Source organism: Cynoglossus semilaevis, chromosome 1 (assembly GCF_000523025.1).
Source record: "Cynoglossus semilaevis isolate Cse_v1.0 chromosome 1, Cse_v1.0, whole genome shotgun sequence".
NCBI lineage: Eukaryota > Metazoa > Chordata > Actinopteri > Pleuronectiformes > Cynoglossidae > Cynoglossus > Cynoglossus semilaevis.
In genome coordinates, this window is record NC_024307.1 from 26,995,447 (window position 1) to 27,022,656 (window position 27,210).

The window sequence follows — 27,210 nt, forward strand, 5'->3', positions numbered from 1 at the left end:
TCATCTCCTTATCAGCTGTATTCTCCTGCCTTCAGGGCAGCATTTGTAACTCTAAACACCTCTGATTACTGTGCGTGTGGTGCTGAAGTAGTATTTTCACTGTGCTGACACAGGATGTGATGTTTCACTCTGACGGAGCCCAGTTGTTGTAAAGTACAGTGACAAGTTGATCCTGATTGGATTCTGATTTGCTGTTAGGGCTGAGGCCTAATGATTGGACTTACTAAGTCAGACGTCAGTGTTAACTCTTTGTCAGCAAATGTTAGGAGTATATTTGAAAAAAAAGGGGGGGGGGGGGGTATTTGTCATTTTGAAAGAGTTGACAAATCGTATCATGTGCAGAGGTGTTCCTCAGGGCTCCTGTCTGGTCCCCACAGGAAAGGTGGAGGAGGTGGTGACCGTTCATCCTCGAGCCATGTTCATCCCACAGAAAGGCTGGACCTTCCTGGCTGCAGGTAAGACCTTTACTCATCATTTAAAACCTCTGAACTGCAGTGGAGGAAGCCTGTCCCTGTACATCTGTCCTAAAGAAAACAAAGGTCTCTGTGTGTGTGTGTGTGTGTGTGTGTGTGAGATCCTACTGCTGTAATCCTGCAAACCATACTCTCATCATCTGCCTCTGTTAGAGAGGACACATGTCTCGTGCCTTCATTATTGGATGTGTATTAATAAAATGTTGACAACTGATTAATAATCTCCTCTAATCCTCGGTCTCAAACTGTAATCTCCCTGTGAGAGTTTCCCAGAGCGGTCATCTCTAATCTATCTGCATGTTCTGGACCAGAACAGGAAAAAGGGTTCAACAAATATTGGCAAATGCATTTCGACCTCTAGTGACCTTCACTGACCTCACTTTAGCAGCAGTGAAGCATGAGCTTTGTGCAAATATTTATAGAGAAATATTTTAGTAACTTTTAGGACTTCATTCTTTTCTAAACAAACTTTTCTGCAAAAAACATTCTCGCAAAGTGAATCACATTATTCTGGAAACCTTTTTTTTTCTAAATTCTTCCTTGTAGTTGTTGTTCTGTAGCCATGACAACCTCTCTGGAAATACAGATGTGGGATTATTTCACCTTCACGGTCCAATTCAACCTGCAGTGTATGTTCTGGGCTGCGTGTGTTGATTCTTTCAGAGAGCTCTTCTCCACCAAGCGTCAACCCACAGGAGACACTTCACACTCGGGAGGATCCCCAGGTTTAAGTTGAGCTCTTAAGCTTTTAAAACTTCAGCTGAATTCTGCACGCCGCGGTGCGGAGAATCACCGAGCACAGACTGTTGAGGGCACTGTGAAGGATGGCTTTAAAAATGGATGAGATACGATTTGGTCCCTTCAGAATCTTAATAAGCTGTTGATGGAGCTGCAGGAGGTGGAACCTGCAGCAGAGGGGGCTAGTGGAGGAGTGAGATACAACAGGTTCACAATGTAATTGAGTGATTAGAAGAATAACTGTGTTGTTGTTGGTGAGTTGATCGGCTGCTGTATAACAATGACTGACAGGGCTGTGTTGAAGCTGCACTTCAAGGCAGGAGGTCGACACAACAAATCATCGAGTACTAAAGGGAAAATATTTGGAACTTTAGAGGAGAATCAAAATAAGCTGTGGTGCTGTACGAGGCCTTGTATGTTCTCAATTTACCTAGCCCCACTGGTTGACATGACTTAGATTCACTTAGACTTCAGGATTAGAAGTGGCAGGGAAGTACTTGACTGTGGTGTAGGACAGGTGGAAATCAAATTTAGTACTAGTTTAGTGTGTAGTTGGAGTAAAAGTAGGGCTAGATAACATCAGTGGTCATTTTTATTATTAGAGTTAGTAAAATTAGACATGTAGGACTGTCTTGGTTTGGTATTTCTGTCGTGACTTTCTGGAAGTGAGTTGACATTTAAAGCCACTTCATGAAGGGTCAATCTATATATGCTGTAGGTTAGAGCTATTTCTGCACTGATCAATACACGGAATGTTGATTGTGTCCGTTTATATAAGATGAAAAAAGAGCCACACACGAGAAGTTAAGAAAAAGCAGTTTCTGTTCCTCACAAATATATATATATATATATATATAATAACACAAAATATAAAATTTATTGTGACCAATGAGGAAATAAAATCCTCATCGTTTTAATATGACACTGATGTTAATAATTGTAGTTATAGTATAATATATAATAATAATCTTTTGTTTGGTCTAAACATCATCTCAACCATAACCAGTTATTATCTTACTGAGTTCACATCTTCATCCTACATCTATCCTCAACCTCATAAAGGACATCGTGCTTGACTAAGACCACACACACACACACACACACACACACACACACACACTCAGATCCTACTCAGCAATATGTTGGTGAGGCTGGTGGCCCTGCCTGGGGGAAATTTGATCAGGCTCATAAAACATTGATGAGAAGATATCTTTAGAAAATCCCATCTTCACCTCATCATCACCAAAGCCACGCTCCTCCACTTCACTCCAGATCTACATCTTCTTGTCTTCTCCAAAACTCCCTTTTCTCTTGTCCACGTTCAATCGATCTCTGACCTAAAATAACATAAAATAGTGAACTGACACACTGAGAGGATTTCCTTTTTCTTTAAAGGTTCTGTGCCTTTACATCTTCATACATTTGTTGAACTCTCCTTGTACTAAAAGCACCAGTGCATGAAGCTCTACATTCACTGTCACGTCGACCAATAATTCATGGTTTTATTCTGTTCTTCAGGACAGTCCTGTTACAGAGTCGCTTCATTCAGAGCTTTTATTGGTGTCTCTAGTTCGCAATTGGAGGGAAAATGTCCTCCAGGATAATTTATTGCTCCTGTGTGTTTTTTTTAAGATACTTTCCCTTGTAGTTTTCACCCAGATACCCAGTTTAGTTGCAGTAAATTATCCTCATATTGTTGTACCTCTGTGTACCCAGTGTTCTTCAGGTTTTACAGTATGGCTTTTTCACACTTGGCAAAACGTCTATTGCGACAATCCTGGTCCAAGTCACTGTTTCCAAGTAACCATGGTGTCTGACGGTGTCTGAGAGGATCTCCTGTTGAGTTTTAGTTCTGCTAAGAAATCCTTGAGTTTTAGTCTAATAAATAGTCAGCAGAAATATTCAGAGTTGTGTTTGTGTTTTCTCCCCAGTATTTCCACTCAGAGTCCTTGTCTGAGGAAAAAGTTGAACAAAGATCTGAGTGGAGTTTCCATATGTTCAGGTTCACCTTGAAAAAATGTCAATGTGGAACCAGGAGTGAGTGGCCAGGATGTAGTCTGAGTCCACGCTGCTTGAGTCACTTAGTCCTATAGTCAAGGACCATGGAGATGAGGACACTTTAGTCATTTTTCTCATCAGATTCTACCCCTAATTCCCATTTGTTGAGAGTGTTCAGCAAACTGCTACAGTTGTGTGCTTCGGTAAATAGTGGTAAATGTGCTCATAAAAAATGCTATCCCTTTCTCCTCACTAAGTCCAAGCCTTTTCAACCTAACCATACATAGTGTACACTGTATGTATACCACTGTTCTGTCTCCTGTAGATGATAAAACCCTCCATCGTCTCTAATCACTGAGGAGGGTGGTACTGTGAGGAGTTACACGACACCCGGCGTTTCCTCAGTCCACTCAAAATGAGATTATGTGCAGATGGAAAATGTTGAGAGTCACTGGATCAAGTGTCATGACTTACATCTAAATAGTCCTAATACAGTGGGGGTTCAGTGAAGGGCAGACCACAGTCACTGTGAACTGATTCACCATGGACTGATTTAGTAGGTTGTACTTTTATTGCATCTCTCCTATTTAAACAGTGATGTAACTGGCTAGAAATATGAGTATCTCGTACTGTGAGTGTACTATTGTGTGCTGTACTTGATATTTAAGCCACAGTGAAAAACTGTAGTTCTACTACACATACAATATGATGGAGTTTGATTGCACAAAACTGTTCCCTTCTGTGCCCTCATTACATAAGGCCTCATTTGTCTAGTAATGTAACACAGAGACAGTCCTTTGACTTCCTCACTCTCATTGTGTCTTCTGCTGAACTCTAGGTCTCTGACTAAACCTTCCACTGCTTTCATTGGGTTTGTCTTAGTAATGGTTGTCACTCAGTGCTCCAGGTTCTTCAGATCATCTATGGTGGTTAGAGTACACAGTACTAATCTGGGTAGTATGTCATAAAATGACTAAAATATATAATGTTTCTGTTAATCAGGCCAAAAATGTCAAAATCGTTTTTTATCCTCCAATTTTTATCCATGATGTGTCTGGAGTAAATATAAATCTCCTTTTTCAATGTCTTAAATATCTTTTATCCTTTATTATATTTTATTTTACTATGATAATTAAAATTGATAAACATTGCTTAAATGCTAGAGCTCGCTATCCCTAGCTAAAATTAGCTATCTTTAACTCACTGAAGACTAAATATATAACAACAGTGAGACATTATATTTGATAATGGCTGAAGTGGAAACCAACATGAGCCAAAGGTCATAGAAAAGAAAAGACTTGTTAAATCATCATTAGTGACTGGTCGGTGAGGCTGCAGGTTCTCAGTGACTGACTCAGTTGTTTGTCTGTTCATCAGACTTCTGCCAGGTGGAGCTGCGTCTTCTGGCCCATCTGTCCTCTGACCCTGAGCTGCTGCGGATTTTCACAGAGCCTCAGGCCGACGTCTTCACCCTGCTGGCGTCTCAGTGGTAGGACACACTGACGCAAACCAACGGTTTCAGATACTTTTTTAACAGTACTTTATTTAAAACTTCCATTTCCATCCGTAACCATTTTTACTCTGTTTTTTACTCCTTGAGCCTCAGGGAACAAACCAAACTCCACTGACTGTTGTGTAGACGTCCTTGGATCATTTTCCCCTGAAACCTTCCTAATTTCTGACTACCTTTTTTCTAATTGTTTGAGCTGTGATATACTAAACTTGTTCAACTTTATATTTTCTGTGAAACTTCCTCCAATGTGAACCTTTTCCGTTTCTGACCACTTTTAGAAAATCCTTTGCCTAACCTATTAATTTTCATTTGTACTTTTTCTCTTCTTCTTCTTTTTTTTTTTTTTTAGCTCAGTTACATCTATTTTTTTAGGTGATAGATGTTTGAGCTCCATGTTTTGCCTTTTTTACACGAGAACATCCTCATTTGAAGATAAATAAAACACTCTTTTACCAACTGGTTCTTCAAAAAGGCTCAACCAGCCAGTTCATTTGATACAACACATATATTTTCTACACATATTATAATTGTAGAGAATCAACTACAAGCTGAAAGACATACTACATACATATTTAATCATTTATAAGTGTGTCCAGAAGGGGGCGTTACAATCCTGTCATGGCTGTTCTGAGGTCTACTGGCGCTCCTCTCCAGGTCACATCTTCATGGTTAAATAACCACAGCTTTTACCTTCAGTCCTCATTCAGCCGAGGGATTCTAAGTTGTAGGATTTGGTCCAGTAATCTCACATTAAGTTAGTGTAGGATTTGGTCCAGTAATCTCACATAACATAAGTTAAGATATTTTAAGAGTTTGTCCGTCAAATATTGACCACGTAGGACTGTACAATGTTGAAATGGGATGACAGGGACATTGGCTTTATTTTAGTGTGTGTGTGTGTGTGTGTGTGTGTGTGTGTGTTGGGGGCACACTGTACACTGATCGGTCCTGGCAGCTTCCCTTCAGCCCTGGCTGAAATGCCACTGTACAGACGTCCCATTGTCTGAGTCGCGAAACTACCACTGTCTACAAGTCACATGACATTACTGTCTGTGTCTCTTTACCCTTGTCTTCTTCTCCCCTGGTCCAACTTCACTTCCTGTTAAACTCCAGACCTTTATTATCACTGCTGCCCTGAATTAAACCAGGGCTGTCAAACAACTGCATCTGAATCTGAACTATCGCATGAAAGCTGTGGATTATTCTCAATTAATCATGATTCATCTAGATAATTCAACATTTCTAAATAGAATGAAACCTTTTCTCTGGAACAGACAGACCAATAACAAGTGTTTTCACCTGTTTTTATCTCTGACTCATCCAAAAACATTGAATTTGCAGTTCTGTTTTAACTAAACATTATGTTCTGTAACTCAGGAAAGGCCTGAGTGAATGTGACGTGACCCCTGAGGACCGAGAACAAGCCAAACGTATGGTCTACTCTGTGGTGTACGGGGCAGGTGAGAACACGTCCACACCTACACACACGGTCTCACAGCACTACAGGACTACTATATGTTCTATTACCACGTATGAAGAGTGAGACGGTTACGGTTCAGCTCCTGATGTGGGTAATGCAGACAGACGTCGTCTCTACATGAGAACTGGGATAAAAGGTGGTTGTTGATCCACGAACAGTACAACTCCATATTTAGGCCTGATAAAGTCTAGGCTGCCTGGAGGAACTCCCATGGTTTTATATTAATTTATAGACTCTCCAGTCCCAGTGGAGAAGGCGGATTTTTAAAAATGGCTGATGTTTATGGTTTATTTACACCCTCAACACTTTAGAGGGTATAATTAGGATGTGTGTAAACCTACAGCACAGATAATTCTAGTCCAAAAAAAACCCCCAAACAAGTCAGAGCCAAAGAAAAATCCTGGATTAGATCTTTCCTTGGATGTAGTAAACACATTCCTGATTCCACCCAGTGGACACAGCTGGGCAGTGTGAGTGAGCAGCACAGGGAACAAGATGATGAATGCATAAAGCACCCTTGTGGCCCATAAAGAGACTCTGTGCCCCCAGTGACCCATACATGGTTGGGAAACGTAGGTGTTTCGGTAAACAAACTTGCCTGACTAGAAAACCACGGCTGAGCGTCACACACTGCCTCTGTGTCACTGGCGGTGGATTTAAATGCCACAAAAATAACCTTGGGTCGGTTCTTCATCAATGTTGTTGTTCATCTCTGGTGAACAGACCAGTGTGTTTGTGGAGGTTAGCGCTATCAGGAGGTCTTTACACACTGTCCCCCAGGCCAACAGAGGAGCAGCTCCTGCTCCTGTTATGACGAGGACTCAACAGGCAGGAGAATGTCAAAGCACTGACTGCCTGTATAATAAATGTCAGCTCCACAAAGACAAGTGTCATCAGAACTCCCATCAAACCAGAGTGACACAGTGACAGACAGTGAGTGGTTTTAAATGATGCATCACTGATTACTGTCTGATCTAATTACTAACTGTCTAATTTGATACAAATAACACTTATGTCCGTAATCTAGTAAATGTACATCAGAGAACTTCAATCAAACGTCAAAGAAATGAGTTAAACAATTTAAACAAAGGTTTTTATAAATCACACATAAAAATATGTTTATATAATAGAATTTAAAGTCAGATTAAATTAAGTTCTATATATTTGTGTGTATATATGTGTGAATATATATATATATATATATAGTGCGTGGATAATCAGTTCTGACCTGTTTACAGCTGCACATCAACAAAAACAGGTCTTTGCTGGTTTTCCCCTCAAGATGGCGTCACCACCAATTGAGAAAAACAAAGGTTTGATTTGATTAACCAATTAGCCGTGACTCTCCAGCACATGGTCACACTTTAGCCAGTGGGCCAGGACTCATGTATTCAGTTCATTTTCTCAGCAGCAGTTCAGCAGAATCTGATGCTCTGAGTGTGAAGTGATATTTCTGATCACAGCTCTCAGTTACAGGAAGCCTCGGTGTGGAAGGGTGAGTGACTGGAATGATGTTCACTGACTGGGGTTTAACAACCAGGTGAAGGAAACCTTTAGAAAAGTGAGATGTCAGAGGTAGGAGGATGGTGACGACAGTGAAGGTTAGAGGAAAAAACTGGAGCGGTGACACTAATGTAGGGGAAAGGGTAGAAGTGGAGAGCACTGGAGAGAGTGACAAGAACTGAATCCCGATCAGTACAGACAGACAGCTCCTACATGGAAGCCTGCGTTGTCATGGCGACAGAATACTAAAAGGAAGCTTTCTCCAGGAGACAATAATCAGGACAGGGAGGAGGGGCAGGAGGAGGAGAGAGAGAGAGAGAGAGAGAAAGAGCGCCATGAACCCCAGCTCTGTCATGTACGTGACACATAGACCAACGTATCACACACAAATAGGTCAACTTATGAGACGGCAGGGAGAAGGTGTAAGGGGGGGAGGGAGACTGGGGGGATAAAAATAGATTCTAGATCATCGGAATAATAATAATAATATTAATTATTTTTATAACAGTACTTATTACAGTAATTATTAAATATTTGATACGATAAAGACATAAATCTAACAATACACATAAAAATAACCTGAGAAGGACAAAGGTGAAAACAATCATCCAGGTTAGCTGCGTTTAGTTCTTTATGATACGACACATTTTAATAATAATGTCAATAAAATGTGAAATTAAGTTCTAACTCTTTTTTTTTTTGGATCTAGTCTCCAAAATCAGATCTTGGTTTTCATTTTGAACTGAAACTCATGAAAAGTCAAAGAAAAATGAACCTTACGTAACGAGTAAACGTTGGCTCCTGCAGGTCGTGAACGACTGTCAGGGATCCTGGGCGTTAGCTCTGACCAGGCCAGACAGTTCCAGGACCGGTTCCTCCAGACCTACAGAGAAGTCCAGGCCTTCATCCAGAAGACCATTCAGATTTGCCACAAACAAGGTCTGAGTACAAGCCCCTCACATTCATGTCTACTAGAGAGAAGTTGTTGGAGAGGGTCTCGGGGGTGGGGGGACACTTCCTCTTTACAGTCCCACCCTAACATGGTCACCTTCACCCTGACTGAAGGCAACAGTTCTGTGGTTCTCAACTTTCTATCAAAGTTGTTTGACCTCTGTCTGGCCTGACTACGAGTTACTGTTTGGAATATTTCCTTTCTCAGAACCTGCAGCTAATTTCCCACAAACCTTGTTATTTCAGGCAGGTCTGATGGTTAACATTTGGGTTTTCAAACTGTTTCATCACTGTGTTTTACCTGCAGTATTATTTATAAGTCCTGTCTTAACACTCCCTCACATTCTCATGTGAAAAGTATGAAAATGTTTTGACCAAATTGTTCTAAATATACACAAACAATATTTAGTTTATAGTTTGTCATCTGTGAAAGATTTAGGATTAAGACTTCTAATCTAATCCCATTTCCCTCTGTCTCACACTCTGATAATCTGCTAATAAAACCTGTCATAGGTTCCAGTGCACAGTAACCCAAAGGCAGGTGAGTGGTTAGTAGTTGGTGGTAAAGAGAGAGAGTCTCTCAGGTTGTACTGTTGAAATCTGTCTTGAATGTATCTCTGTAATCCAAGTAATGAAAAATACTCTGTGGTGTAGTAAACATGGGGGGCGAGGACAGAGGAACCGTTCACTTCTGTTTTTTACTGGGTCACAATCTTCACGTAATCCTGACGTAATCCCCACAGTTTTACAGTGTGGACGTCCGCTGCACTCTGGAGGTGTACGCACCAACAAAACAGTGGAGCGCTGCACCTCAGTGGGACCTCGACGTTTTAAATCACCCCATCTGGAATCAAACCTTCCAACTGTCTGCAGTCGGTCTGTCCTTCAGCTCTGTCTGCTGGGGGAAATACACTGACGCTTCTTTTCATGTTTGGTCCAATCAACTGACAGTGAAGAGTGCTGGACTGTCCCTTTGTTGGACAGTCCAGCCTGGCTAGAAAAAACACCCACATTCCACTTTGATTGGACACCAATTGTGTGATGTGTTTTGTCTGAACTAGTGTCCACTCCACATTGTTGGACTGGGCCCCAGAACACGGGTCACATCCCTGCTGCAGAGCTGGGACTGGAGAGTCCTAGCTGAGCCCGGGGTTTTGGGCGGGTCACTTCGGGTGTGTGTGTGTGTGTGTGTGAGAGAGCTTGTTTCCTGTGCAATTATGCTCTGTCCCGGTGAGTGTGTGTCTGTGTGTGTGTGTTCTCAGAAAAGGATGGTTCAGATGTGATGCTGTGTTTGGTTTGACTCAGTGTCAGGGATTAAGTATTAGATCCAACCACATTGTCGTCCGGAGAGTGGAATGTACCGGGCCCACTGTTTGTGTACGTGTGTGTGTGTGTGTGTGTGTGTGTGTGTTGCATACCTGTATATAATATGTGTGTGTCAGTCACATTCTTTTTTTGTGGAATGTTGTGTGTGAATGAACTGGAGTGTTTTGGATGTCACAGTTTGTTTTGTCATTCTGTCTGTGTGTGTGTGTCTGTCTGTGTGTGTGTGTGTGTCTGTCTGTGTGTGTGTGGTGGGAATTTCAATTATTCATACTACAAAGACAGTTCACCCATAATGCCCTATTATTTTAGGGTTTCTCCATCTAAAAATGCACAAATTCAACTCAGCTTCTGTTCCAGCCGTTGTTCCAGGTGTTGTTCCAGGTGTTGTTCCAGGTGTTGTTCCAGGTGTTGTTCCAGGTGTTGTTCCAGGTGTTGTTCCAGGTGTTGTTCCAGGTGTTGTCTCCGATGGACGACTGTTGTCTTTTATTGTTCACTGGATCACGATAAAAGGATCGGACAAAAATGAGTCTTTGCTAACAAGGGGAAGTCCAACTTTCAAAGGAATCTGTGAGATTCTTTTCTGATCCTGAAGCTCATTTGCTGGGACCGTCTTTCTGACCTCTGTCCCAGCATGCACCTCTTAATGCTCTCTGTCAACAGTGGTCCTTCACACCAAGAACCAGTCTTCTAGTCATTGAAATGGAAGCAGCGGGAAGTTGAAGCTGCCACACAGATCAACACACACACACACACACACACACACACACACACATCACACAAACAGAACCAGAAAAGACCAGACTTTAAAGTCTGAAATATTCGGGGGTGTGTGGCGTTCTCAGCGTGAACAACATTTGTGTGTCTCTGTGGTTTTCTGGTTCTTGGTCAAACACTCCGTCTTTCACACAGACGTCCTTCTGTTTGCTCTTCAAATGTGTTTAAAGTCAACATTTCTTTACCTTGTTCTCCCCCAGGTTATGTGTTATCCATCATGGGTCGTCGTCGGAGCCTCCCTCACATCCGCTCTCCTGATTGGGCGACTCGTATGCAGGCCGAGAGACAGGCCGTCAACTTCACAGTCCAAGGTCAGAGGGATCACACTTGACCTGTAGGACGTAGACCACAAATACCACACCACATGTTAGGTGTCTCCTGTACCGTCACAGGTGGACCCACTGAAAGAGCTTCAGTTCACCTTTAATCACTAATACAACCGAGTTTTACTGCCTGAAACGGTTGCTGCTCTGTCGAAGCAAAGCACAGAAGTCAGACTTTATTTCATTTGATCTTCGTGTTATTAGAATTTTCACACATAATAGACGACGACCCAAAAGTAACGTCAAACATTTTCAAAGAACTCAAAGACTAAGACTAAAACTCTTCTTTGGTAACGTGGATTCAAAAACTTTACCTGTGTACCTGTGTGTGTACTTTACTCATGTGTGTGTGTGTGTACTTTACCCGTGTGTGTGTGTGTGTACTTTACCCGTGTGTGTGTGTGTGTGTACTGTGTACAAACAGGTTCTGCGGCCGACCTCTGTAAGATGGCCATGATCAGGATCTTTGACCTCGTCTCCTCATCATCGTCTCTAACTGCCAGGTACAGACACTACACCAACAGATTAGTCACTGACCTTAGAGGAGGAGGAGGAGGAGGATGATGGAGTCTCTGCTGGTTTGTTCAATGACCAACATGTGGCGCTGGTTCTGTTGAATGTGTGTTTGTATCTGCAGGCTGACGGCACAGCTCCACGACGAGCTCCTGTACGAGGTGGAGGACTCGCAGGTGGAGGAGTTCGCAGGTGAGTTTACTGGGCCACATCGTTAGTTAGTTTATACCATGAATGTTGTGGAACACAGATTTGACATTTAGCTTGTGCTGCTGCCAAATCTCAACAACCACATGAGCAGGTGTCATGACAAGAACCAAAATCTCCAAAGAACCATTTCAGAATGTGGTTTTTCCACAGACAAACATGACATGATGAAATGTTGCTGTCAGTGACAGGAACCTGTTTGTAAAATAATAACGTGTGGTCCCTTACAGCGTTGGTGAAGAACACCATGGAGTCTCTGCAGCATATCCATCATCTGGGCGTTCATCTCAAGGTCAGTCAAAGGTCAAAATGTAAAGACTTTTATTTTATGTAGATGTCTTTTGTCTTAAAAATAAAGACTTTTATTTTATGTAGATGTCTGTCCAGATGTTGGTCAAAGTCTACAGTTACTCCAGGTCACTTGGAGTCAGACTTCAAGTCACTGCAGATCAAGTCGCAACATTTAGGAATACGTTTCAGAACTAAGGCCCGTGAGCTGCGTTCAGCCCATGAATTCATTTCAGATGGACGACAGACTCAGTGTGATCTTGATAATCCTGTCTCTGGGGAACAGTGACATCACACCGGCCTTAACTGCAGTTGCTTACTGTGTGTTTCTGACCTAGACCTTCAGTGGCGTCCTGCATGAATAGATGCTCATCTTTATGATGTCATTATGTCTACAGGAATCAGCCATAATATGCAGAAAAAGTGATGAAGATGATGATGATGTCTTTCAGTGACAGCTCTGACCTTACAGTCCTAATTCACAGCATCTGTTTTTATCATTATTCAATAAATGGGTCAAGTTTTTTTTCCCTTTTGTGTTTTAAAAAATATTTTTATTTTTGTAAACAAATTGAGATTCTGTCAGCTTCCTGAACTAATCACGAACGTAACCTCATAACCTCTGTGTGTGTGTGTGTGTGTGTCTTTGTCTTTCCCTCAGGTTCCCCTGAAGGTGGCAGTTTCCTGTGGCAAGTCATGGGGCTCCATGTCTGAGCTCAACTTCCCCTCCACATCTCCCTCTCCTCCTCTTTAGGCCTCCTCCTTTTACTGCCTGTCTGTTCTCCTCTCCTCTGTGTTCACTCCTTTTCCTCCTCTCTGTTTGTCTCTGCCTCATCTGTGTCCTTCTCTCCTCTCTCTCTCTCTCTCTCTCCCTTTCTCTCTCTCCTACTCTCTCTTCACTTGCCCTGCATCCACATCGCCATGGAAACCAGGCAGCTGCAGCTCCTTTCAGCTCCAAATTCACTTTTTTTTTTCTTGCTCCATCCGTATCCTGGGGCAACGGCAGGAGCCACAGACCAGTTTGTTCCAGTTCTCCCTCTTTTAATTCTTCTCTTCTTCTTTTTTTTTTCATGTCCTGCTCCTCCTCCTCCCCCTTCTCCTTCTCCTCCCCTACTCCTCCGTTTTCACACTGCCTGGTTGTCAAGGTGAAGCTCCCGGTTGGTGGCAGTCTTGTTGATATTTGTTGGTTAATACGTTTATTGTTTCGTGAGAGTTCATTTTAAATCACATTTGAAGAAAAAAAAAAGGCTGAGCAGCTGGAGACAAAAGACAAATGTTTCACTGTTTCTAACGTTAGATTTCTCTCCTTGTTTCTCTCCAATAAAATTAGCATTCATTCACTCTTGGTTATTATTACAAATCAACTCTGCAGACTAACTGTGGTGGACGTCACCAACTGCCTGAACTTCCTGCTCACTTCAGTTCAACCTTCGTTTTGTCTGTTCTTCTTTTTTGTCCTACTTTTCAAATTCTTTTATGCTTTCACATTTTTCCAAGATTATTATTATTATCAACTAGTCATCCAGGTGGCGCTAATTAACATTCAGTCAGTTATAGTTCATGTGTAGTTGATGAGAAATTGATTTAAAAAATGCCGACATCTTTTGTTTGTTTGTTTTTCCTTCCCTCCTTCAGTTTCCAGACCACTCCGCAGCGTGTCCTCACGTTAATACTCTCACATGGGCCGGACATTTAGGAACAAATATTTCAAAAGAAAAAAAAACATTTATTACACAGATGATGGTAAATGAAGAGGTAAGTCTGCTGACAGTATCCACAACTGGGTGCATTTCATTTAAAACATTAGTTCTACTACAGTATGAACTGAGACAAAAGCCAAGTGTCAAACATCTGTGGACTCCAGCAGATGATTCACATCAGCAGATCATCTGGTTTGACTGAAGGACAGCAGTCAAGAGGTTTGAGGAATTTAGAAAAGATGGAAAAGAAACCAGTGAGTGGAGTTGTTCAGGAGATTTGTTCAGGAAAACCTAAAATGACATGGAAATCTGATGGAATAGTCACAACAAATGATTCTCCTGAATACTGTTCACTCTGTTCTCACTGCAGGACTTCAATCACTCTTTGGAATTATTCACACTCAGCTGATTCAAAGCAGATGATCTGCTTTTTCACCCAGCTTCTTCTTCTTCCTTCTCTCTCTCTCATGCACTCACATTCCACAAATGCTCTTACATGTGCACACACACACACACGCACACACACACACACTCCCCCACAGCCACTCAGTCTCTGGATTCCAGGCATACTGACTGCGCTTTCTTGTCCGTCACAGTCACAGTCAGTCTCTCTTTCTCTCTCTATCCTTTTATCCTGTCCTTCCACGAGGACCTTTTAAAACTCACTCAAAGGTCCTGGCAGAGATTTACGACCTTTAACACTAAGACTTACCTCCATTATTACTAAATGTCACCTCATGCCGGCCTACAATTGAAGTAGCTGCCACTTTTTAAGGCGCTAACAGAGGAGACATCCAGAACATTTGTCCATCAATCGACTTGTGTCCTGTGGTGTGTCTGTAGTGGTGTACAAAGGCCCCACGCCCCTCTGTTTAATACAACAATGGTAAGAGAAGTTTTCCTGATTTTGTGAAGGCATCTTCAACACCTTAGAGCTGTTCTCTTTCATTTCCCTGTTCAGGTGATGTCATGAGAATTTGGTCACAACAATGGGCCGCTCTGTGGAGCAGAGAGTGTAGCAGCACCACTTCCTCAGCTTTGGTTCCTGTTCTTGCAGCAGTTGTAGTGGGCGGTGAGTGTGAGTGGAAAAGAAACATCTCAGCTCGTACTGCATGGTGAGCGTATTTCATGAAGCACCTGGGCGTCAGTGTTTTCACCACTTCAGATTTGAATGTCTCAAATGCAGCCCCGAACCATCACAGAGCCTCCACCCTGGTCAAAGTATTTCTGTCCTTACCTGACATTATAATGTGGATTCCACTTAAAACTGTTACTGCTTTTCCTGGGGAAATCCCCAGGGGTATTATTTCCCATCCATCCATCATGGACTTAGCTCCTCCTTAGAGGCCAGAGGACTGTCCCTGATAAACAGACCTTTTCAATAACATGCACATCAACCTTGTAAAACCAACAGCTGTGACTGAAGATTTCAGCACGTCTCTCATTTGTCCCACTGTTTAATCCTTTTCTTCAGTGCAGACGTCGCCTTTGAAGCCTGTTAACAGGGAAGATTTTGTGTCTCACCATGCAGACCAGCAGGAGCAGCTCAAAGCCGCAGCAGCTCAGACAGTGTTAGAGAAACCCCCACCTCACCTCCCCCCAGTCCCTCATTGTTCTGTAGCATTTTTGGGAGAAGGGGGTTGAGGAACAAGTTCCCCTTCCTGGGTTTTTTCTTCTGTGTCCTTTTATGTACTTTCCTGGGGCGAGTGTGAGAGCGGTATGTGCAAATTATGCCTACCAGGGTAAAACAGTCAGAAAGTTCTCAAACCCCAAACTGTCGACATAAAGATCACGTCCACATTCACTCCAGGTCTTCAAAGGGTACTTTTCATCCTTAGAAGTGCTGAAAATATATTGTTGTGTTTTAAAGTACGGAAGCTTAAAGTACGACGAGAAACTGCTTAAAAATTAGAGGTTTTATCTCAAAAGGTTTATCAGCTGAAAGATAAGAATGTGAAAAGACCAATACATTTAAAAGATTTTGGTTCAAAGATTACAAGTTAATCCTGAAGTACATTTAATTTTCCAAATGATCCAGTAAGTTTAACTAACAAAAAAAAACACAACTAGCCAAATGTTAGCACAAAACTGGAGACATACAGATAACTGAAAGCTAAAAGTTTCAAAATGAGCAAATATTGTATAATATTTGCCAAAAGATTAATAAAGGACGGCAGCGGTCAGCAAAAGATTAAAGACTTAGGATAAGTAGATAAAACTTATCCAAGAGTAACACAGAAATACAGCGAGGAAAGTGAAAACATTTACCTGAACTGAACTAGCTTTCTTAAAGTGAGGTGAAAAACCAGAGAATAGCTAAGAATTTATGCACAATTTTGTATTATTTTATATTATCATATTTAGTAAAGTTATCTAAAATATACCCAGAAAAGGTAACACGTTTGAAAAATGTCTAAAATGTATTTCAAGTAGAATTGACTTGAAATGATAGAATATTTCAATTCTTTTCTGGCTCTTTGAAAACCAGAATAATCTTTTTCTCTCTGGTCTTCTGCAGAGAGGCGGCCATGTTGGACCACCATGTGTTCAAATGAAAACTGAAGAATGAGGTCATATTTGACACCAGATATGTATTTATGTCACTTCTCCACTAGATGCTGCTAAATACTCTGCATTGTCTCTTTAACCACCGGTCTTTGTGATGCAGATTGTTTTTTGGCGATAAATGATTTGATTGGTTAATGCTGTCACTTTTATGACCAGGAGTCACACTCAGCCCACAGGTCCCTCTGAAGAGAACCGTTGTCAAGGGCCGCAGCATGAGCTTCCTCCCGCTGTCGTGGCAACCGTGGGATGTGTAAGTGTAGAGACTAAAGTCGTGCATCTTCACCGGTGACACAGTTTATTCTGGTCTTTGCTATGACGTCGCAGATTGGTTTTGCCCTTTGACCTTTGTCTTTCCCCGCTCATATATGAACATTTGTTTGAATTTATTGCTCGTTGCTTTGATGCGTTCACTGCACTGCATCCACCACAGAAATGTGACTGCTGACACTTATGTCACGTCACAGGCACAAACACACTTCCTGTTGTTTGTCCAGAACAACTGTTACACTTTGTACAACTGGGCCTTGACCAAGAAAGTGTGATGCACTCACATGTCCTTTCATGTTGAATCATGACTGACTCGTGTGAGGATCAAACCTTGGTTTTAGGCTCATTTTATACCAGTCCTTGTTACTAATTAACCTCTTAATTATAGAACACAATAATCTCTCCAGTCTAACTTCTTTTGTTGCAAAACTGTTGTTTGCGTTTAGCTTATTGAATAATGTTGATCTGTTCAAAACATGAGAACATCAGGTTTCATGGCCTGGAAATTCTGGAACATAAATTACAAATGTTCCAGTAATGGACAATAAGGAAAAAAACACGTCAAATGTCCTAGAAATGTCATGTGACTGATTGGACACAGTGAAACCTTTGAGCCTTCATGTCACGTTACTTTGTGGCTGGATTAAATGACTTTTCAGTCAGCGGCCAGTACAGAGTGGTGAACAGACGCCACAGTTTGATGCATTGTCATTTTTAATGGATACACTTTATGTACAGTCATGTTTCAATCATCGTCATGATGCAAGAAATCCCAACTTTACACCTATACAGTTCCAGTTGATGTCAGTACAAAAGAAAGTGTTAATAATCACAACAATAATAATATTAATCACCATCATCATCATCATCATCACCATCATCCCAGTAATCCCAGAATTCCCAGTGTAGTAGTAGAACAATCTTCCCAAAGGAATGACAAGAAGGAAATGGAGAGACAGTGAAGTCTGTTGCGAATCAGTGGGACCGTGGGGGAGGTGAGGGAGGAGGGGTGGAACTCCTCCCACCTGCATTCTTCTCTCTCTCTCTCACCGCTCGACTTCCTCCTTGCACCTCCCTCCTCAGTATTTACACCACATCCTCTTCCTCTCTGCTCCTCACCTCTCACCCAGTGGGCCCCAGGTGGTGTTGACTCACGGTCCACGTAATACCCTCACTTGCTGTCTAACCCCCCCCTCCCTCCCCCCTCCCTAAGTCTAACTCTCCTTCCATCTGTCCATCACTGCCTCCTCTCCCGTGTCCTGGTCTGGCTGGTTGACCCGTCTCTCCCTACAGTCTGGCTGATCCGCTTTGTGCTGCAGCGTTTCCTGGCAACACAGCAGCCATGACAGGCTCTTCAGAAAGAAGACCGGAAAAGGACAGGAGAGGAGGGGGGAGTAAAGGGGGAGCATCATCACTCCATCAACAGCATTTCTGTTAAAACAAAAACATTGAAAATGTTCTGTTGGCTAAACATAAGGCTCCGGGGGTCTCCCTGGGATCTCCTCACAGATGAACCTTATGAACCAGTCAGGATTCACAACGAAGTGGGGATGAAAACATGGGTGGGCCTCGAGTTTGGAGTCACAACTTCCTGTCAGCGGACAGTGGAAGTGGAATATCTACCAGGGTTTTGGGAATCATCAAGTCCTAACTGGCTCCTGTCAATGCAGCCCACCTGGGCCAGACTACTGATCACTGCTCCTGTCTTCAATCTCCACCTTCTCTGGTTGTGAGGGTTCGAGCAGACAGAAAAAAAACCAAGTGGCGCGGCTGGTCAGTTTGTCCAGATGACGTCGGCTGCAGAATCCTGTATTAGTGCTGTAAATATCCTTAAAATATATTTTAGATTTTTTTTAAATCCACACTTTTATTTTCTTACAAAAGGAGTAAAAAAAATCACCCCAAATGTTATTTACAATAAAATATACTTTACAACTTTACAGTTACTAACTCTGAAGACTCACACTAAATCTCACTGGTAGGAAAAGTTAGGCATGGGGGCGCTGCAGGACGTTTTTCTTTGTAATCGATTCACTGGTACAGAAGTAACAACGATCAGGCTGCACCTCAAGTCTTTGTTGTTGAGTAAAAGACTAAACGGGTGCAACAGCGCCATCTTTCTTCCTGTCTGCTCGAGCCGCTCACTCCTCAGCCTCCACTGTCCCTCTGGTCATTTCCTCCTGACATATGTACAAATATGCAGAGGTACACGTGTAAAAACACAAACTACAAATAAACCCAGAAACATCATCTATACAATCGAAGCCGCTCTCCTCCACTGTAGTCGATGCTAATGATGTAATACCAGTACCACGTTGGCATCACTGCCATCACTGGTACAGTACGTGGGCTATAACACTGATGCAGCATTTCATTTATTTTAGTGGGACATAGTGGGTCACCGGGCCGCATCTCACGTGGGCCACACCTGCAGGTTTATTGACTGTACACAAGTGTATAGTGGGCGTTATGGAGCAAATTGGGTGAACTGAGTGGGCTGCATATTGGGCTACAAACCAGATAACAGTTTACACACATTCATCCAAGGAAAGCACAAATATGGGCTGCATCACTGCCAGGAGTGGTGTGCATCAGTGAGTAGAACTGTCTAGCCGTCTTACCTCCACATGTGGCCCACATGCAGATGCCCGCTGAAAGTCCTTCCTTATGTTTATTGCTGACTGAATGGTACATGGGCTGAATTTTATTTCTCATTTCCCTCCAGACAAACCAGGGCGTGGCCGTTGATCAGAAATGAACAGAAATGCAGCAGTTTCTGTCAGTGTGGAAACAGGTTCACCTGCGTCCTCTTCTCTTCAAAGTCAAACAAGAACATCGGAAAATCTTCTCGTAGAAAAAGAGTGAACTCTGGACCTGTGCTGTCAAAGAACAGAACAAGACACAGTTGTGCTACCAGTGCTCCTGTGTTCTGGGCATCTGTGGCCTCAGTCCACAAACCAGTCCAGTGTTTCTGACAGTGGAGCCACACCTTCACCAGAAGGAGAGAGAGGGAGAGAGAGAGAGAGAGGGAGTCCATGCTGTGGCGTCCAGGTACTGAAGTTCTCCTCTTTCTCCTCCTCCTTTTCAACACCCCATCCCAACCTCCCTTCCCTCCCTCCCTTTATAATCTCATCCTGGTACAGTCCTCCCTCACCCTCCTCCTCCTTAGGTGGGACACTCTGGGTGACAGTCATCTTCTGAGACTGGGTGTAGTAGTTAAAAAAAAAAACAAAAAAAAAAAACAAACAACCAAAATAAAATACTTCACCAGGATTGATGACAGGTGGCAGTAAATGATACATCAGCAGTAGTAAAGATACGACTATTTACAATGTCTAACATCTAGTGTAGTGGTTAAAGCAGAACAGCTGCTTGTCACTCCTTTCCCATGATGCTTTTCACTTGTCAAATTGAAGAAAAAAAATCAACAACAAAAACAATACACCATCAATGTGAGCAGTTTACATTCATGTGTGTGCTGGCCCCTCCCAAGGCCACACACACACCGTCAGAGTAAGACAACACACTCACAGCTTCTGTACATTTGTGCAGTTTTGACTTCTCTGCTCCTGTACCAGTCAACAAACTGAGGAAGTAAAAAAAAAACAAAAAACGACGGCTTTATAATTTAAAAAATATATTTGAAGCATGTCTTTAAAAACCTGCTGACATCATCAGCCTCAGCTTCAAAGACAACCTCCTCTGAGCTGAGAGGCTTTTTCTGTGGCACAGTTTTTAAAGGTGACCCAACACGAGGCGCCCCCTCAGAGAGACAGCCCAGGTAGAAAAGAATGAGAGTGTGTAGTGGGGATACAGGTACAACAACAGGACAGTTTTCCTTCCTCTCAGTTACACGCTGCTCTCAGGTGTTAATGGCAGTACTACAGTCTAACATCCAGTCTGCAGAACCAGTTTAAAGTGGGCTGTGGGTGGTGGGGTGGGGGGGCAGGGCTGGGTTATGTTATAGCATTCACATAAAGTACAAAAGAGACATTAATGCATCAAAGTCAGTGCACTTCAGATTTACACTGTTAAAGTAAATACAAAGACATCCACCCTCAGCTGTGACGTCCACAAAGTTAGGATTTGATTCCAGTGCATAAGGCCTCGGAGAAGGCATTTCTGGAAAAGTTACTTTTGTTCAGAGTATGTACCAAAACGGAATAACAATAAAAGCCTGTAACTGTAACAAAACAGGTTTTCACCCAGTCAAGGCTGAGATCAGCAGCAGCAGACATGGCTCAGGCTTCACATGAGACCCGACTCTCACTCTCAGCTCCCAGACCTTGACCAGAATGAGTCCTAGATTATTATTATTATTATTACTACTAATATTATTATTATTACAACATGGACCTCACCAGGTTTGACAGTTAGCTGCTCAGTTTAGCCAACACTGTTGTTTTAAAAGAAACTTCACATCTATTAAAGTCAGCTCCAATTCTTACTTTCTCCGTCCTTATCAACAACCAAAAGCATCATGGTCATGATAGGCCTGCTCCAAAAACGTACAATACTGCTTGGTGCTTAGATCATACCATAGACTGTACATAAGGGATGGATGTTGTCTTTGGTGACTCTGCTGGTTGGGAAGTTCCACAACGACTTCTTACTCAACTGCAACGTCAGAATGCATTCACCTTTTGAGGCTACTATTAACGTGGGCACACAAGGCATCGTGGTAGGAGGTCCAGACTTTTAGAGGATCACAGGTTCAAATCCCATCTGATTCGAGGGGGAGTATTGCGGTAGCACCAATTTCAGATTTTTGAAATTTTGAATTGCAATCACCAGGGTTGGCCCAGATTTACAGTGCGTGCATCAGCAGGTCCACCACAGCCTGCACCGTGGTGACTCCATCATTTATATACAGTCTATGGTTTGTGCCTTTTGTAGTGTTGTATTTTAAGACTTCAGAGGGTTTAATAAATACATTTCTGTGTCTACAGAAGCCGTACAGCCGGGACACTTCACATACATGGGATGGGAACGCAGAGGTCAAAGGTCAACCCTTATACATGGAGTGGATTTCAAACTTGAGGCAGTTTAAAATACTTCCTTTTGCATCACTGACCAAAGGCCGACACTAAAATCAATCTCTCTTGCTGAGACTTCAGGACTGCTTCCACCAAAGAAGAACTGAGACACTTCTGTGTCAAACGTACAGAAGAGAATCGGAGTGACTTTCAAAGCTTTCAGAGCTAATGTTGGAATTCAGATCTGATTCTGATCCACTTTTCTGTGAAACAAAAAACCATTAGATTCAGAACTCACAGAAATTAAGAATTTATTTGTCTATAGAAATTAAAACCATAACAATTCTAGTCCCAAATTTCTCAGAACAAAAAGTAATTTCCAGTGTCCTAACTCTGACGTTCACCAGAGAAAGTCAGGTATTTTTCCAGATTTTTCCCAGATTCCCAGAATTTTAACTTTAATATTCTCAACAAAATAATAAAAGGATTTGTTGTTTTTTTTCTCCAGATTCTCACAGCTCCAACAAGATTCCACGTCACTCCGATGCTCTTCTGCACAGGTACCTTCATTCCCACTTTTTGTAGTTAAAAAAGAAAATGTACCAAAGAAGTCATGATAAACGATAAAAAAACAACAACAACAACAAACTACAGTTTTCAATCTGACACAGATTTTACACTTGGTTAAAATCATAATAATGTTGGTTGTTCTGCTTCTAAATATCCTTGATCTGGATCTAACAGAATGATTTTAAAAAAAGAAAAGAAAACACACGTTGTACTAGTCCATGGTTCCACTGTTTCTCCCTCTCAGAGTCATATTTGCATTCAAAGACACGTTTCATGCAAATGGTACAATTTCATTATTTGTCATACAAAGAAACACAATTCTTTGATATTTTCATCCTTAAAAAAACGTATTTTCATTATATATATATTTATATATTGTTGCTATATATTTAACAACATATATCTGTTAATGGTGTTTATTAATTTTTTGTTTTAATCTGTACTTTTCCAGGGCAGGCACCGTACACACACTGGGTACAGAGGCATGCCACACTTGCATTGCTTTTTGCATTCTACAGTTGGTTGGCTGACAGGCAACGATGTCATCCAGGCAGCGCTGCTAGTGTCGTGAGTGGTTCCCTAATCACACACACACACACACACACTCAAAACTCGGTCTGGCGGGCTGGCGTGCGGGCGAGGGGGCGGGGGGGCGGGCTGGGGGTCCAGGGTTCATCCAACAAGCTTCAAATGGAATAAAAGCAGTGCAGCAAGGCTCTGTGGCGCATGCAGAGGTGGTGGGGGCAGGGGCAGGAAAGGTTAAAGGGTCATGGAGGGTGTGGGTGTGTGTGTGTGTGTGTGTGTGTGTGTGTGTGTGTGGTGGATGAAGGTTTGAATGAAGGATGTGAGGTCTGGCCCAGGGTTGCAGACAGATTAATGAAAGAGAAGAGTTTGGAGGGAAAGGCGAGGAGTCAGTGCTAACTTCATGGTGATTACATTGGAAATCTTTTTTTTTTTCCTTTTTTTTCCATCTTTTGTAATTTTTTAAAATATTTTTTCTTTTTATATTATCTTCTTACAAATGATTCAGTGACACATCTGAGGCTCAGAGTGGGGGTGGATGAATCTACTGCTGGTTGTTGTTGGTTGGGAGGGTGGAGATGGAGCGAGGTGTTATGGGACAAAGGCTGACGGTGAGTGGGTGCCTAATATAGATAACCGAGGGGGGGGGGGGGGGGGGGAGGGGCGGCTGTGTGTTGGTGCTGTTTGTGCTCACTCACAGGTTTGCAGGTTCTGTGACCTCGGTTAGTATGTGACTGTTGTCTTTGTAGTTTTTGAAAAACCTGCAAATTACTTTGTGGTAATATGAGTCCAACGGTATAAAAATGACTAAACCTCAAAAAGTCAAGAGTACGTAAGAGAGTGTTGGGTTAGTAAACACTCACAGAAAACTCAGTCTGAAAATAAAACCTGCTAAATTTGGTTGTGTGGAGGCAACATGGCCTCATTAAATACACACCAACACAACTACACACACCCAACAGTCTCCCAAATACAGCTGCAGCTCTGGGCCCACCAGCCCTCGACTGGACCTCATCCACATACAGAATCACAGTCTGGATATCCCCTAAACTGCTTTTCACTCTGTTTGATATAAAAGTGTTTCAGATTGTTTGTTAATTGGCCAACATTATCACATCTGCTGTGATGTTACACAAACAAACAGAGAATCTGACTCTGAATTCATAACTCTGAAGTAAAAGAAGACTTCATGAAGACAGAACAGTTGATTAGCTAGGTCGTTAGCAAGAACAGCTACAAGACTAAAATTTGTTCGGTAGAAGAATTAGATTAGCTTGGCCGTTAGCCCACATAGCATTAGCCTTCATTTGAATCCCCTAGTGTTGCCTTCAAAGTGTGCTCTGTATTTGGTGTGTTCTGACACAGAGATCGTGTTCCTGAGTTGAGAGACAGTTACTCTGGTCCAGCCTTTACACTCTGACTGTATGTTAGGTCTTCTCGAGGCCGTGAGCGCCACCCTCCTGTCAACCAAATTGCAGAAAATAATTTAGTCTTTTTGTTAAATACAAAGCATGTCCTGACACACACAGACTTGGTGTGCAGTGTGTGGTGTCCTGTGTGTGTGTGTGTGTGTGTGTTAATGAGTGTAAACCCGCCTCCTGACTCTTGCTGTGGTGGATTTAAGAGAATCAGGGCAGGAGGGAAGGCTCGTCTTGATGGGGGAGGGATAGAGAAAAAGGGTGGCACTGTGGAATCATAATGAAAGGACGTATTGATCTGAGTCACGTGGGCGGGGGTGGGCGGGGCTAGTCAGGATGTCATTTACATGTCCTCAACCAATGTCTAGGGGTTTCTTTTAATTCTACAATGACAAGGGAGGAGTCCAAAAATAGATTAATAAAATTATTTAAATGTAAGAAAAAGCAACATCAACAAAAGTATTGTAGTAAAAAAAACCTTAGTGACTTTAGAGATGAATTACTGAGGCTGAAGGTATTTCTAGTGACAGAAAATAAATAAAAAAGCTGTCAGAGGAGTGGACATGATCAGGCTCTCAGGTGAGGAGGGTGATTCTTCTCTCCCTCCCTCTCTCTCTCTCTCTCTCTCTCTCTCTCTCTGGCTGTCCCTCTCTTTCTCCATCTCCCCCTCTCCATCTCTCTCTCTCTCCCTCTCCCTGTCACCTCTCACTCCTCGCGGAGCTGCAAGCGGTAGCGGCAGTAGCGGATCTGGAAGAAGAGCCTCTCCAGAAGCGAGCGGCTCATCCCGGGGAGTCGGTGGTCCTCTGACTGGCCAATCCGGCGGAAACCCAGAGACTCATACAGCTTATGGGCAGCCATCTTGACAGCTGTGGTGCCCAGGACCACGGCGGTGTAGTTGTTGCGCACGGCGAACTCCAGGACACGGCGGCCGAGGGCCTTGGCGATGCCTTTGCCGCGGTAGCGGGAGTCCACTGACATGCGACGCAGCTCCACTGTGTTGTCATCTTCACGGCCCTGAGCTGCCACGATGCCAACAACCCGTCCATCCAGTACCGCAACCCAGAAACAGGAGCCTGACAGAGGTGACAGGAAATGAGGGAAACAGTTGTTAGCCAATCTAGAAACCTCTTCATTCTGACTCAGATTATATTTTTATGTCAAAATGGTTGTTTAATCAATCATTTAAGGTTAGCCTGAACGTTAGCCACATTAGCAAAGATGTAGAGAAAGTCCATCTCACACATCGGCTCATTCAGAGTAACCAAAATAGTTAAATCCAAAATGACATTCTTTTTCAATTGACAAAGGACAGACAGACAGACAGACTGTCTGACTGACAGACAGTCAGACAGTGATGATAAAAGAGACTACAGACAGATCAACAGACTCTGCTCCTCCACCACAGTCAGCCGATGCTCATGGTTTCATGAAAACACGTCTCAATTTAAGACGTTTTCTTGGTGCCAAAAAATTATGGTTTTGATTTTTCAGTATTTTATCATTTAAAGTGGATGATCGCTCCGTCTCCCACCAAATGTGAACATGCTGCTTCACTAACCTGCTGGTGTTTGGGATTTTTGAAAAATCTGTAATTTCTGCATACAAGACTCAGTTATTGTTGTTGTTGCTGTTGTTGTTGTTGTTGTTGTATCAGTCCAGTTTTCATTCATATTTAACATTGCTCTCAAAGGGACACGTTACTGCTAACACGTTCTGAAACACGAGTGATGCATTGTGGGCTGCATGTTGCTGATGCTACAGAGGGTTTTGCATTTGTGGTCTGTTGCTCTGTAGAAATTTAAATTACTCACCGATTCTCTCAGTTCCTCTTTTGGTTCTACCACAGACCTGACACTCTCCTGTCGTGTCCAGACACGTGGCCCAGCTGGTGCTTTCTGATGCATAACAACCTGATCAACTGTCAGCACCCTCGCACCCTCACAGCACCACTGACCTGATCAACTGTCAGCACCCTCGCACACTGCCACACCTTGATTGAGCAGAGGTGGCTTGTGATTGGTGCTGCCTTTTCATCTAACCCGAAACTGAAAAAGTTCTTGTAACCAACTTTTCCGTTGGATGTTTGTAGGTGTTTCGTTAACGGCAGACCTCAAAGCTGCGGTGTCACCTGACACGGTGCCACGGCGTCATCATAACGCTTGTGCACATGCCTCTGTGTGTGTGTGTATGTGCATGTATTAGAGGGTGGCACACACGCTTCCAAGCTCTCCTGACCATCTGGCTGAACTGAGTCTGTGCCAGGACTGAGGGCAGGAGTGGAAAGTGTTCACGCCAACGTCCTGCAGCCGATCAGCTCTGCAGACTGAGCTTCACTCAACAAACACCTACACAGAGAGTTCACACTTTCACTTTGGATTTCAGGCCTTTTTACACGTTCATACAAATGAACTGCAGATTAACATGGTAGAAAACATGAAGTCTCAAACACATGACACACGGTAACAACCCACAGAGTATTAGCAGGAGAACTACAGTTAGCCCAGATGTCCTGTAGCATGATATTTAAACAACAAAATAAAGAAACAAAGGACAAAAGGGTGGCGCTGGAGCCAATCCCAGCTATCGACGGGCAGGCGCAGGGAACAACCTAGAAACTTTTCCAGTCCACCACAGCGCCACATACAGAGAGAAACAACCATTCACACTCCCATTCAGACCTAAGGTCAAACTACAGTGTCTGATCAGCCTACTCTCCTACTGAGCCTGTTTTTAGGCTGTTGGACGGAGCCGGACTACCCAGAGAGACACACACGGGCGGAGCGTGCTGACTCCATGTGGAAAGATCAACAGAAACGTGCTCATCTTCCTGCTGTAGAGGCAAGAGCCGTCTTTCCACTGATGTTATTTCTTTTGTGCCTGCCTAAGCTGCGTTTGATTTAGTGTAGCGCCACAGTCTGTGCTCCATCAACATCTACCACCTGATGTGGCGTGAATGAATCAAGTCACGGCAAAACCAAGGCGGAATAAGAGGGAGAGTTAAGCTGGACAATGAAGAAGTCAGTCATCTGTCTTCAGTGAAAGAGAGGAGGAGGAGAGGGAGAGGGGGAGGGGAGGGGGAGGAGGCGGGGGGAGGCCAGGCAT

The 27,210-nt window shown here is 42.9% G+C and overlaps 2 protein-coding genes across 2 annotated transcripts in view; one reads left to right on the plus strand and one right to left on the minus strand.

Annotated features, from left to right (window-relative positions):
- poln (polymerase (DNA directed) nu) overlaps positions 1–17,004 on the plus strand; it is a 36,171-nt gene extending 19,167 nt beyond the window's left edge. The window contains exons 20-28 of the mRNA XM_017032178.2: positions 378–455; positions 4,587–4,698; positions 6,100–6,182; positions 8,513–8,644; positions 10,957–11,067; positions 11,504–11,582; positions 11,717–11,784; positions 12,030–12,091; positions 12,749–17,004. Of these exons, the coding sequence (XP_016887667.1) occupies positions 378–455; positions 4,587–4,698; positions 6,100–6,182; positions 8,513–8,644; positions 10,957–11,067; positions 11,504–11,582; positions 11,717–11,784; positions 12,030–12,091; positions 12,749–12,841 (818 nt within the window). The 3' untranslated portion in view covers positions 12,842–17,004. The remainder of the gene's footprint in view (positions 1–377; positions 456–4,586; positions 4,699–6,099; positions 6,183–8,512; positions 8,645–10,956; positions 11,068–11,503; positions 11,583–11,716; positions 11,785–12,029; positions 12,092–12,748) is intronic.
- Positions 17,005–23,333: 6,329 nt separating this feature from the next.
- nat8l (N-acetyltransferase 8-like) overlaps positions 23,334–27,210 on the minus strand; it is a 13,821-nt gene continuing 9,944 nt past the window's right edge. Inside the window, exon 3 of the mRNA XM_008323232.3 lies at positions 23,334–25,181. Within this exon, the coding sequence (XP_008321454.1) occupies positions 24,814–25,181 (368 nt within the window). The 3' untranslated portion in view covers positions 23,334–24,813. The remainder of the gene's footprint in view (positions 25,182–27,210) is intronic.